This window comes from Triticum aestivum, chromosome 3B (genome assembly GCF_018294505.1).
Source record: "Triticum aestivum cultivar Chinese Spring chromosome 3B, IWGSC CS RefSeq v2.1, whole genome shotgun sequence".
Lineage (NCBI taxonomy): Eukaryota > Viridiplantae > Streptophyta > Magnoliopsida > Poales > Poaceae > Triticum > Triticum aestivum.
The window spans coordinates 295766584-295779421 of record NC_057801.1 but is presented as its reverse complement, the minus strand read 5'-3'; the positions used below and the strand labels follow the sequence as shown (position 1 = coordinate 295779421).

The window sequence follows — 12838 nt, the reverse complement described above, 5'->3', positions numbered from 1 at the left end:
TAGCAGCACTAAGCATTGTATGGTGGCTAACTTACAAGTACAAGAATAAGATGAGAAACTACGCAACGGTCGTGAACTAGTAATGATCAAGAAGTGATTTTGAACTACTTACGTTCAAACATAACCCCACTGTGTTCTCTTCTCGACTCACCCGAAAACAAACGGTTACGGTTATGCACGCGGTTGGTGTATTTTACTTCGGACCTGGTGTCAAGTTCTCTACAACCGATATTAAAACTTCCCATCTGCCACATAACCGCGGGCACGACTCTCGAAAGTTTAAACCCTGCAGGGGTGTCCCAACTTAGTCCATCACACACTCTCACGATCAACGGAGGAAAATCCTCCTCCCGGAACAACCCGATCAAGCTCGGAATCCTGGTTCACAAGACATTTCGACAATGGTAAAACAAGTCCAGCAAGACCACCCGATGCGTCGATACCCCGATAGGAGCCGCGCGTATCTCGTTCTCAGGACAACACCGTCTATGCGAAGTGGACAGTAGCCAAAATACCATCGAGTTGCCCCGAGGCGGCACCGCCGACTGCTAGGTAGGTGGACCAACACTCATGAGGAGCACTGGCCCCGGGGGGTTGATTAAGAGACCTCAGGGGCTGGCAGGTCCCTATGCAAGTTTTAGTTGTTATTAGGCAAATGGTAAAATCAATGTTGGGCCTTGCTGGAATAGTTTTATTCAAAGCGAACTGTCAAGGGGGCCCATAAACCCCAACCGTGTTAGGAACGCAAAATCAAGGAACATAACACCGGTGTGACGGAAGCTAGGTCGGCAAGAGTGGAACAAAACACCAGGCAAAAGGCCGACCTTTCCGTCCTTTATCAAGTATATAGATGCATTAAGTAAATAAAAGATATTGTGATATCCCATGATATTCATGTTCCAACATGGAATAACCTGCAACTGCACCTACAACTAGCAACGCTATTAGAGGGGTTGAGCAAAGCGGTAACATAGCCAAATAACGGTTTGCTAGGAGGGTGGAAAAGATTAGAGGCTGTCATGGCAATTTGGGAGGCTTGATAAACAAGTGGTAGGTTGCGCGACATAGCGATAGCATCGAGACAACTAGCAGCAAAGATAGTAGTGAGATCCAAGGAGACGGTCATCTTGTCTGAAATCCTGCTAAGAAGAAGAACAAGTCCATGAAGAAGATGAACGGGCGTAGACGAATCAAGCGTAGTTGAACGAATCCTCACGATTGCAACGAAATAGGAACTATCGAGAAGAAGCACAACCGGGAAGGAGCAAACAACATGGTAAACACACAACACATAACATGGCATGATGCTCATCCAAGTATGATGCATGACAAGGCTACATGATGCTACTCATGGCAAAAGACGATGCATACAAGAACCTCACATCAAAGCAAGTTTAAATGAGGCCGGAAACAACATATAACAATTCCAGAAACTCCCCATAGGCAAATTTCGAAATTGGTCCAGATCTGAATAACACATTATGTTGAAGTTGTTAAACAACAAGTTAATATGCATCATGATGATCTACACGTCTTTCTAATCAAGTTACATATAAAGTTCATTTAATTCGAAGCTACAGCCTAGAAGATATGAGCAAAACAAGTTAAACATGGCATTGATGCAAAATGCATTCAAACATCAAGCACACATACTTAAACCAAGGATGCAACATGACAATAGTTTCATATAGAGCATGCTCAAAATGGAGCAACGGTTCAACACATACACTCAAAACAAGATATAACAACAATCTGCCTAAACAGCAACTAGGCACTTTGCAAGCATCAAAACAACATGCTACAGGAACCATATGAACACAAACTTGATATGCACTTCAAGTACAGATTACATACTTAAAATATCATTAAGGTTCAGGTGTATAGGCATGAAGATTAAACCAATATGATCAATGCAAAAAGCAACTTTATAACACAGATTAGGACTTAGTGAAAACTGGGCATATACATGAGCAGAGTTAATATGATGGCATGTTGGGGCATGAAACAAGTATGCTACAGTGCATGAACATGTCATCAAAAGGTATAGCATGCTAGTACATATCATGGAGCTCAAGTAATGCAACATGGCCTATACATAGGAGCAACAAGTGCATGGCATTCATCAAGACAAGATGTAAACATGAAATAGCAGATTCTCAGACTTAGTGAAAATCTGGGAATGCCAAACAGTAACATTATGATGCTGACTTTGGAGGCACATAACAGCAAGCATAGCGATTTTAATAAATATGCAAAGGTCATGAGTATGTAGTAGACATGGCATACTTCCAATTAATCCAATGGCACAATTTCATAGGATGCATAAGTTAATTACTACGAGCTTTGCAAAATGGAACATGCTGTTAACAGATTGACAGTTATATTTTTAAGGAATTTGAGAGCATGAAAAGAACAAGCTACAGTAAGCTATAATTGCAAACAGGGGCGTGGATGGATAGAGCATAACATGGTCTTCAAAACATGATTACTGAACATCTCCAAAATATGCATAGATTTGATGGTAGCATCAGGCAAACATGGCATCACAATGTAACAGATTCAGACTTAGCAGAATTTACTGTCTCTGAAAACAGCAAACAGTGAGTAGGCCACTTTGCAAGCTCATGGCACTCACATCAGGACATATCATGGCATGAAATAAATACTACAAGCAAGAGGACATGATAATGCACCAAACACATGTTGACAAGATGCTCATATGGTGCATGCATTAAATCACACAAAAATAACAAAAGGGCAAGTTATAACAGTTTTCAGCAGTTAACATCAGCAAGCACTTTTGCAACAGAGATTATGACATGAAGATGAACCCTAACATGAATGCAACAGCCACCAACATGAAGAGCACAGTGAGTAGAACATTTGCATATAAAGAACATCATCGGACCAATATGCACAAAGTTACAAGCAGTTTAACATGCACACATGATGACATGAATCAGGGACTTGGCCGTTTTATCTAAAAAAACAGACGGGCACAATATACTATAACGCGCATCGGGCGGGCGGGCTTTAGCGCGCTCACCAGTTGGGCCAAGCCCAGGACGGAGGAGGAGGCAGGCGAGGCGTGCTGGGCCTGAGCTGCTGCTGGGCCACGGGAACATTGGGCTGGCTCGGGCGCGATGCGGCCCATGGGAACGGCAGCGCTGCTGGTGTTCGTCCCCGCGAGGAAGCCGAGCGGGTTGCTGGCGCCGGCGGCGGACTTGCGGCGGCAGGAGCGGCTGATGCAGGGGAGGCTGGAGGTGGGTGGATCCGGTCGGAGGTTGCCGGATCCGGTGGCAGCGGGCGACGAACTCCGACGACGGCGGCAGGGATCCAAGGTCCGACAAGCTCCTGCGGTTACAAAGAGAGAGGGGGCGATGGCATGAGAGAGAGAGCGGGAGAGGCCGAGAAGGAAGGAGAAGGGGGACGGTGAGGTCTGACCTGGGGCCGTCGGCGACGGCGACGAGGTGGGACGGGGCAATGGAGCTCGGGTGTGGTCGGTGGCGGATCCGACGCGGCGGCGGGGCGAGTTGCTCGGGCACGGGGGCGAAGGGAGCCAGGGCGCGCTCGGGCGGCGGACGGGCTCGGGAGGGCTTCCCAGGGCCCGATCTGGGTCCTGGCGGGCCTGCGGTGGAGGGGCTGGCGCGGGGGGATAGATGGCGAGCGTGGAGTGGTGGGCGGGCGGCTGTCGGCGGCGCTGGTGGCTGGGGAGAAGGCCAAGTGGCGAGGCATGGTTCGGCCGGCGCGGAAACTGAGGGGCTAGTGGCGGCTAGAGGTAGGTGGAGGGTAGGGCTAGGGTTAGGCTAGGGTTGCCCGATTCGGACGAGGTGGTGGCATATTTATAGTCAGGAGGGAGGAGGGGTTTGAGGCCGCTTTGGAGCCATCCGATCGCCATCGGACGGTCCGGATCAAAGGAGGCTTAGATGAGGGGGTAGTGGGCTGTGTAGGAGGTATGTGCTGAGAAGAGAGAGATGAAGTGCGGCCCGACACGGGTTTTCGTATATCGAAAACGTCCGACGAATTAACTGGTTATATTGCCGCTATAGTTATCCGTTGGGGCATCAAACAGACTCCAAATGCGATGAAATTTGGCAGGCGGTTTACCTACAATAAAACAAGTCCGCACGCCAACTTTCATCCTATTTCGGGATTTTATCCCACATATAAAATAATATTTCGAAGGTGCCGCGGGCGCGTGCGAGTGTGTTTGGGCTCAGAACGGACAACGGAGAGAACTGGGAGACCCGGACGGATGCAAGTTCTGAAAAACATGCAGATGAAATGCACATGATGGCATGGCAAAGTGCAACACGCAAACGAATGACATGGCAACGGCGGCGAATAACTGGAAGACATCCGGCGCAGCGGTCTCGGGGCGTTACACATTCCCAGCTTCATCCTTAGGATCATCAATATCATCATCCAAGTGCTCCTCAGCTGGAAAAGGCCGACCTTCAATGTCAAGCGTGACTCATACCCTTTACTCTTATAGTACCACTCTACATATTGTGGAACATCGCCAATAATGACCACACCTACCAAAAGTCTAGCAACCCCATGCATGTCCACCTTTTCAGTTTTACCTATCATCGAACCAATGCTCCAAACCTTCATAAAATCATTAAGAGGCTTGGAAGGAGCCCCATAGAACCACACCCATATCTCATGCAGAGGGATTCCATTTGGCTCATGATTAGACCACTCCTCAAACCGCAACGAATAAAGGATTGTCAGGCACTTTGAAAATACCAAACACCATCAGCCTTGTCAAATCTTCCTTCTTCGAGAAGTCCACCTTAAACACATTCTCTTCTAACAAAATAGGTGTCCATCGAATATCTCCCGGTACAAGTCTCCGAAGCTGCTGCACCACCTGATCATCCGACAAAGAACCTCCAGAGACACGCACTATCCCTGTCCTTGCATTTTTCTCGAGTTGGAGCATGGAGATTCGCAAAACTTAAGCCTATTATTGCAGACACCATAGATTGTAACCACAGGCTTAGGCATAGTCAGAAGCGGACAATCATCAGATTCATGCCCAGGCTTCAAACAATTATCACAAAGCTCGGCCGTGCAATGGACCACAAAGTGTCGCACAAAACCACACCTAAAGCAATAATTCTTCTCTTTTCTCGAAGTATTTTTACTGCTAACTCTGTGGGTAGCGGCGAGCGCTTCGCCCGTTGGTGTAAGTGTCATGGTTGCCCCTCATGCCATGACGCCTATTTGTAGTGGTCTTGGTTAGTTGTCGCTCGCCTGCCGTCTTGGTCTCCTCCAGTCAGTCGTGGACTCCTCCGTTTATGGCAGTAGTGTGGCTTATTTCAGGGAAACTAGCTAGGGTGGTACGGTTATGGAAGTCGATGGATCCAACAGCCCCTTGCGCCTGTTCATATGGGTAAATACGGCCCAAATACGATGGACGCAGCAAGATAACATGGCGAAATTCACCTCCCTCGACTATCACCGAGCCAGTTTGCTTCAATTGCAGCAGTCCGGTCATCTGGCCGTTGAACTCACCTTGCTGGAATTCCATGATCACCGCCACCATGAATGTGTCCCGAGAGATGAGACGCTATTTCCACTTGTACACTTGGAACCAGAGAGCGGCATGACCATCCAGGTAGAGTGTGGCTATGCTGACCCGGAAGTGCGCGGGGACTATGTACATGTCATGGCCATCGCGTTGAAGCGGGGTGAGAATCTCATCCAGCTTCTGCTACCGCATCCATCCTCTTAGAACAAAATTCGCATATGCCGATAGTTTGCTTGACCTGGAAGGCACGGCTGGGCCTCCTTCTCTGGATCGGTCCCAACCTAGCGGGGGATCCTCACCAAAGTGATACAACACCCTTCACAGTGGAATTGTACGATCCAGTCTTGGAGGATTTGAGCTCGAGTGCAGTAATCTGTATGTTGTCTGCGATACCAAATTTTGATATCCCACTAGTAGTAGGGATGATCACAAGAGAGAATCGGGGTAAATATTTCGAAAAGGGGCGCTTTATTACTTAAAAGATTTAAGCATTACACCCGGCCTCTGCATAGCTAAGATGCACACAGCCAAACAATGTCCTGTCATTCAAATAAAAAATATAAAAAGGTGAAATACAAGGAAACATGCAGTATCCGTATAATGCCTAAAGCGGAGGGGGACCAGTCCCAAGATCATGCTGCCACCCATGTTGGGTAAAAGTATCCCTCGCCGTAGCCTCCAATCGTGTACACACCTCCATAAACAGGTCTCGATTCTCCACGCGTTGTAGAGAGGACCATAAACGAAGTTCCGGTACATCTATAGATAACCTGCATAAGAGATGTACTTTTGTCGTTAAAAACCTTATCATTTCTACACAGCCAAAGCGACCAAATAATGGCAAGCGCTCCCACCCTGAGAAGGGTTCTAAACCTGTGATCAATCCCATATAGCCAGTTGCCAAATACATTAGCAACACTATAAGGAGGATACAAGGCAGAAGCTATTTGGATGACTGACCATATAGAACAAGCCAATTTGCATTGGAAGAATAAATGTTCTATTGTCTCATCATGGTGACAAAAGACACATTGCGGACTTCCTTGCCAATTCCTCTTAATAAGGTTATCTTTAGTAAGAATGACTCCGCGACGAAGATACCATGTGAAGATTTTATTCTTAAGCGGTATCTTCATCTTCCAGATCTTCTTGTTATTATCAACTGGCACATCAGACTGGATTAACACTCTATACATAGACTCTACTAAGAACTGTCCATTCCCATGTAGGTTCCATCAGAATACATCGGACCCATGTGACAATTGCACCGTGGACAACCGTTAGAGCAGGATGTTCCATGATTGTAGTCTGGGTCCAAATAAATCCCTTCTGAATGTCACATTTGGCGGAAATGATTCCATTACCATGGCGACAGTATCACCCTTGTGACGCACAATATTGTATAGAGCCGGATATTGTTCCCGGAGAGTGGCGTTTCCCCACTTATCCTCCCAGAATCTAATTTCCGAGCCGTCCTTAATCGAGAAAGATCCATGGCAGAAAAAATATTTCTTCGTAGCCATTAGACCCGCCCAAAAGTGAGAATCCCAAGGCTTCCAGTATACTTGGGATACCGCCTTGGAGCCCACATATTTCCGTCTAAGGAGGGTTTGCCATACACCATCTTCCATCAGTAATTTAAACAACCATTTACCGAGTAGGGACCTATTCTTGACCTCAAGGTCATGAATGCCCAACCAGCCTTGGTCTTTGGGCGGCAAACCACGCTCCGTTTAGCCAGTCGATATTTCTTTTTCTTGCTATCTCCTGCCAAAAGAATTTTGATCGGAAATAATCCAATCTATGTAAAACTCCTTTCGACAACTGGAAGGAGATCATATATAGTACCATATTACTTAGTACTGGATTTATTAGGACCAATCTTCCTCCTAGAGACAACAGCTTACCTTTCCAACTGCTAAGTCTTTTTTGCAGCCTCTCCTCGACGTGTTTCCATTCAGCATTTGTGAGTCTCCGATAATGTATCGATATCCTCAAATATGTGATCGGAAACTGGCCCAACCCGCATCCGAACAGGTCGGGTACATGTGAGCCTCTTCTTGGGCCTCGCCAAAGCAAAACAAATTACTTTTATGAAAATTGATCTTAAGACCTAAGAGTTGCTCGAATGCTGATAAAATTAATTTCAAATTTCTCGCTTTCTCGAGGTCATGATCCATGAAGAGAATCGTATCGTCGGCATACTGAAGTATGGAGAGGCCACCATCAACTAGATGATTCACTACCCCATCAATTTGTCCATCAGCCTTGGCACGCTCAATCATAATTGCTAGCATATCCGTCGCTATATTGAATAGCATGGGCGATAGAGATCACCTTGTCACAATCCTTCTTCGTTTGAAAATAGTGGCCAAGGTCATCATTGACCTTAATGGCAACACTACCTCCTGAAACGAAGCTATGGCTCATTGTGCGCCACTCTGGAGAAAATCCTTTCATTCCGAGAGTCTGTTGAAGAAAGGGCCATTTGACTTTGTCATAAGCTTTTTCAAAGTCTATTAACTACGACCCCATTTAACTTTTTCCGATGTAATTCATGGACAGTTTCATGAAGGATAACAACTCCGTCTAGGATGTGTACCTTGCATAAAAGTTGTCTGTGAAGGACGAACCACATGTCCAACAACCGAATTCAGCCTAATAGTCGCAACCTTCGTGAATATTTTAAAACTAACATTAAGGAGGAAAATAGGTCTATATTGTTGTATCCTTTCAGCCTCATTATCCTTAGGTAATAAAATAATCTCACTGAAGTTTAAGCGAAACAAATCTAGTTGACCGACATGTAGACAGCTAAACAAGAGGAGGAGATCCGGTTTGATGACTTCCTAGAAATTCTGATAGAACTCTGCGGGAAAACCATCCGGACCTAGGGTTTTGTTGTGCTCCATTAGGAAAACCGCCTTTCTAACTTCCTCCTCGGAGTATGGTGCTGTTAGAAGGTTGTTTTCCTCATAAGAGACCTGAGGGATGTCATCTGTTCGGGACTCATCCATCGGGAAGTTTCCTTCCTCTGGGGCTCCGAACAATTTTTTATAATAATTAGTGATATAAGATTTAAGTTGCTCATGCCCTTCAATTGTGCCCTCATCCTGTTGAAGTGAATGAATAAGTTTCTTTCGGTTGAAGTGAATGAATAAGTTTCTTCCGGTGTCTGCCATTGGCGACGCCATGGAAATATCTAGTATTCGAATCACCTTTCAGGATTGTTAGAGCGTTGGTACCATTTTAGTTCCTCTTCACGTAGCATGCTAGCTATCTGTGCATTCAATTGAATCTTGATCTCGTTTTCATGCTCAGATAATGGCCTAACCTCTGCCAAAGCTTCTAATTCATCAATGATAGATGAAAGACGAAGCTTCTCCTTTTTTAGGATACTCACCGTAGGCCTAGCCCAACCACCAAAGAATTTACGTAATGCACGCATTTTGTTATTTCATTTGTGTATTGGGGTATGCCCGGCCACCGGTTTCTCCCATACCTCGGTGACCATGTCATGGAAGCCATCCTGGAGCAACCAACCAAGTTCGAACTTGAACTTGCGTCTATGTTGTGGTCGTGGCAAACCAGTAGTTAGGACAATTGGTGCGTGGTCTGATATGGCCTCGATACGAGGTAGAGCACGAACAGACACCATAGGAAATTTAGATTCCTAGACGGTATCCATTAAAACGCGATCTAGTTTCTCGTATGTCGGTCCCGAAAGACTGTTCGCCCAAGTGAATTGTCTTCCAATCATGGAAACCTCTCGCAGATCGAGACTGTCGATGACAACGTTGAAAAGGAAAGGCCAATGATTATCAAACCTACCGCGTCTTTTCTCATTTGGAAATCGAAGCAAATTGAAATCCCCTCCTATAAGAATGGGGTAGGGATTATCTTTCGCTAGATTAACCAATTCACGGAGAAAATCAGCCTTGGGTTCATCCTGGGCTGCCCCATACACGGCGACGAGGGTCCATGTGAAGTTGTCGGCCTTGTTGCGAATATGGAGTTTAACGTGAAACTCACCATCTAAACTAGCCAAATCATCCATAGTCCCCGTGTTTACGCCAAGTAAGATGCCTCCAAAACGACCTCTAGGCGGTCGTGAAACCCAAGTGTATTCTATCCCACCAGAAAGACGATTAAGCAGACTTACTGAGAAGTCCGTCTCCCCGTTTCAGAGATAGCCAAAAAATCTAAATTGTATTCCCTATTACACTCCGCAATGAATAAATGTTTAGCCAAGTCACGAAGACCTCTGCTATTAAGAAACATTCCATTCATGGGGAAACAATAGGAGATTTAGAAAAATTTGCCTTCTTATGGGACTTACTAACTTTTTTCGAACGTGCGGCCTTTGATTTACGTCCGGAGGCTGTAAGCTCAATCAAAGAACTAAGCTCGGGTTCATCTAGACCCACATCCGAAACCGCTCCTACTAAATGAGAGAGTAGCTGACTATATGCATCTTTCAGATGCAGAGGCCGGGGGTGAGCCTCCTTTTCCAAAAAAATAAAAATAAAAAAAAATCTGATGTGGCATGCAGCTCCTCCTCGTCAGTAGGGGAGGCAAAAGACTTGCTAGAAATATGTGGAACAATTTTTAATCGATCATATTCCAAATGTTTCAAAGCGTTTGTCGAAATAGAAATATCCTTCTCATTCTTTCCCAGACTAACACCTACATTATTCAACTTAGAAACGATGCTAGTATTGGAAAAAGCTAAAAAGGATTTGGGTGGCGACGTAGTACCTTGGTTGTCGAGGTTCTGCGTTGCTTTACGCCGCATGGCCTTGGCCAAGGAGTCCTCATCTGTGACCGAAGTACCATCGTCGACAACTGTATGCCGACTACTCCGGCATGTAGGTGTCACCCCCCTCGATGGTCGAGGCGCCAGCACTACTGCCGGTGGAGGGGAAGAATCGGGGTAAATTGGCGGCAGGAGGGTAAGGAATTGGAGAAGGGGGTGAAATGTTCAGGGAAAGAGAGATGGGAAGTTCGGAGGTCTCATTTCAACGTCATGTTTTACAGAGATTGGCACTTGGCCTTTTAACGCGACACACTCATGCTTAGAAGTGTACCTCACTTGTCCATGCACCTGGTTCACCGAACTCAACATCTTGCGGGTTACTCCAGCTCCTTCTCTCTCTGGACATGGGTCCTCCATCGTCGTGTGCCGGACCCCTTCATCAGGGGCGGAGCCAGGATTAAGGCATGAGGGGGGCAAGAAAAATAATAAACACTTAGAAGACGCATCACAAGAATATAGTCTCAAAACTAGAATTGATACAAACGTATGGCAACATTTGATTTGCAATATAAAAAAACTAAATTCCTACTCTGTCTGTTTCAAATTAGTTGTTTTAAATTTGTCTAGATACAAATGTATTTAGACATGTTTTAGTGTTATGTACATTATGTACATTCGTATCTAAACAAGATTAAGACAATTAATTTGGGACGGGCATAATATTAGTTTAGATTTACCTGTATGAATTCCTGGGTGGATAGTACTTCCTCTGTCCCAAAAAACTTGTCTAAATACGAATTTATCTAGAGACATTTTTGTGTTAAATACGTCCGTATCTAGATAAATTTAAGACAAGCTTTTTGGGACGGGATAATACTAAATACCGAGTCACCTCTTGTAAAATGAACTAATTTGGTATATTTCCTCATCATCTAACATTGCACAAAGAGTCGAATTAGATTTATAAATTATGATCTTACCGCATCTGATTAGTAATTCACCCAGAATCTTAATTTGTAATGTGCGATCGATCTGGAGATCTAGTATAGGTTATTGTTGTTACTGTATATACTAGTAATCGTACCTCCGAATTCATGCCAGAAGCCTTGATCAGTCTGTGAAGCAGCCATGAAGAGAACTTGGGAAGGGAACCGTCTACTCGATCGACGGCTGCGTGTATGCCCATTTGACTGATGCGTAGACCTAGCGATTACTTTCATGTTGGGCCTTTGGCTGGAATATTGGGCCATTAACTTCGAGTGGCCAAATTACCTCAGCCATACGCGTATTAACATACCCGCGGGGGGGGGGGGGGGGGGGGGGGTTGAGACGATGGGGGGTGACTAACCCCTGCTCGCACCCCCCCTGTCTCCGCCCCTGCCCTTCATCATCCTAAACTGGCATCTCCGAGTGTGTCCGCCTTCGCCACGGTCATTGCTGCGGTTACCGGTGGTGCAGGCGTGACATCTGCGAGAAGCGAGAATTAAGGTTGTAGGCTTGTAAGCTGATGGATTTGTTGCACTGTCAAAAAATTTGCGTCCCTTGCCTTTGACTCTGGTCCATGCTCCTCTCCTTTGTTCTTTGTAGAAGCAATGCTCCTATCTCATTCAGCTTTCACATGTCTGTATTTGGTCTGCCTAGCACTTGCATCATCATTTGTGGCTGCTGAATGTGTTTTAGCCCAGTTCTCTAGTGACCTTATCCTTTGTTTTGGAACAGTTCAAACCAGTGATGAAGAAGCAAGAGGAGGAAAGTTCTGAAAAGAAAGATCCAAAAAAGAATCTGCAGAAGGGTGCCAAGAAACTTGGTGCAGCCCAAGCTGCATCTTGAGTTTGATGTGATCTTTATTTGTAGGTACGGTTTTTGCTGATTTTGAGAATCGAGGTGTATATGTTCTCTTACAGTTTACGATGGCTTACAGTGTGGGAGGACACAAGTACAAATGATGCGGTGGCTTTTTGTATGATGTAATTACTTAAATCTTGATAAGTTTTTCCAGGACGTGCTTCAGCTCATTTGCTCTACGTTTTCACCTGCCTTGATATATATATATACACTGGCGCGCTTTGCTGCCGCTTATAGCTTCGTTTGGTCTTTCTTGTGACTGCAATATCAATTCTCCAAACCATAGACAGATAGCAATACAATCACGAAATCACAGCGCAGTGACACAATATGTCACAAATTAACAGTCCATCACATGAATAACGCAGGTGGTTTCTCTAAACAAAAACAAAAAAAACATTTTGTCAGGACTCTGGACAACATCATGATCAGTTCTCTCAGCGTCCTCCTCACTGTTAAATATCTGTGATTAATAATACGTAGTGTCACAACTGTGACAGTTCAAGACCTTTAAGTGTGATATAAGTAACCACTGCTTGAAAAAAATTACATGTAATGTATGTTATTTTCTGTAGATAATAACTACTCCCCCCGATCCTAGATATGTCTTTTTAGAGATTCCAATATAGACTAAATGGAGCAGAATGAGTAAATCTACACTCTATACATCCGTATGTAGTTCATATTTAAATATCTAA

At 45.1% G+C, this 12838-nt stretch overlaps 1 protein-coding gene across 2 annotated transcripts in view; it reads left to right on the top strand.

Moving 5' to 3' along the window:
• The window catches only part of LOC123069769 (protein translocase subunit SECA1, chloroplastic), a 60440-nt gene extending 48130 nt beyond the window's left edge, over window positions 1-12310 (top strand). For both annotated transcript variants that reach the window (XM_044492708.1, XM_044492707.1), the window contains one exon: window positions 12015-12310. In XM_044492708.1, the coding sequence (XP_044348643.1) occupies window positions 12015-12125 (111 nt within the window). In that variant the 3' untranslated portion in view covers window positions 12126-12310. The remainder of the gene's footprint in view (window positions 1-12014) is intronic.
• The last annotated feature ends 528 nt before the right edge of the window (window positions 12311-12838 follow it).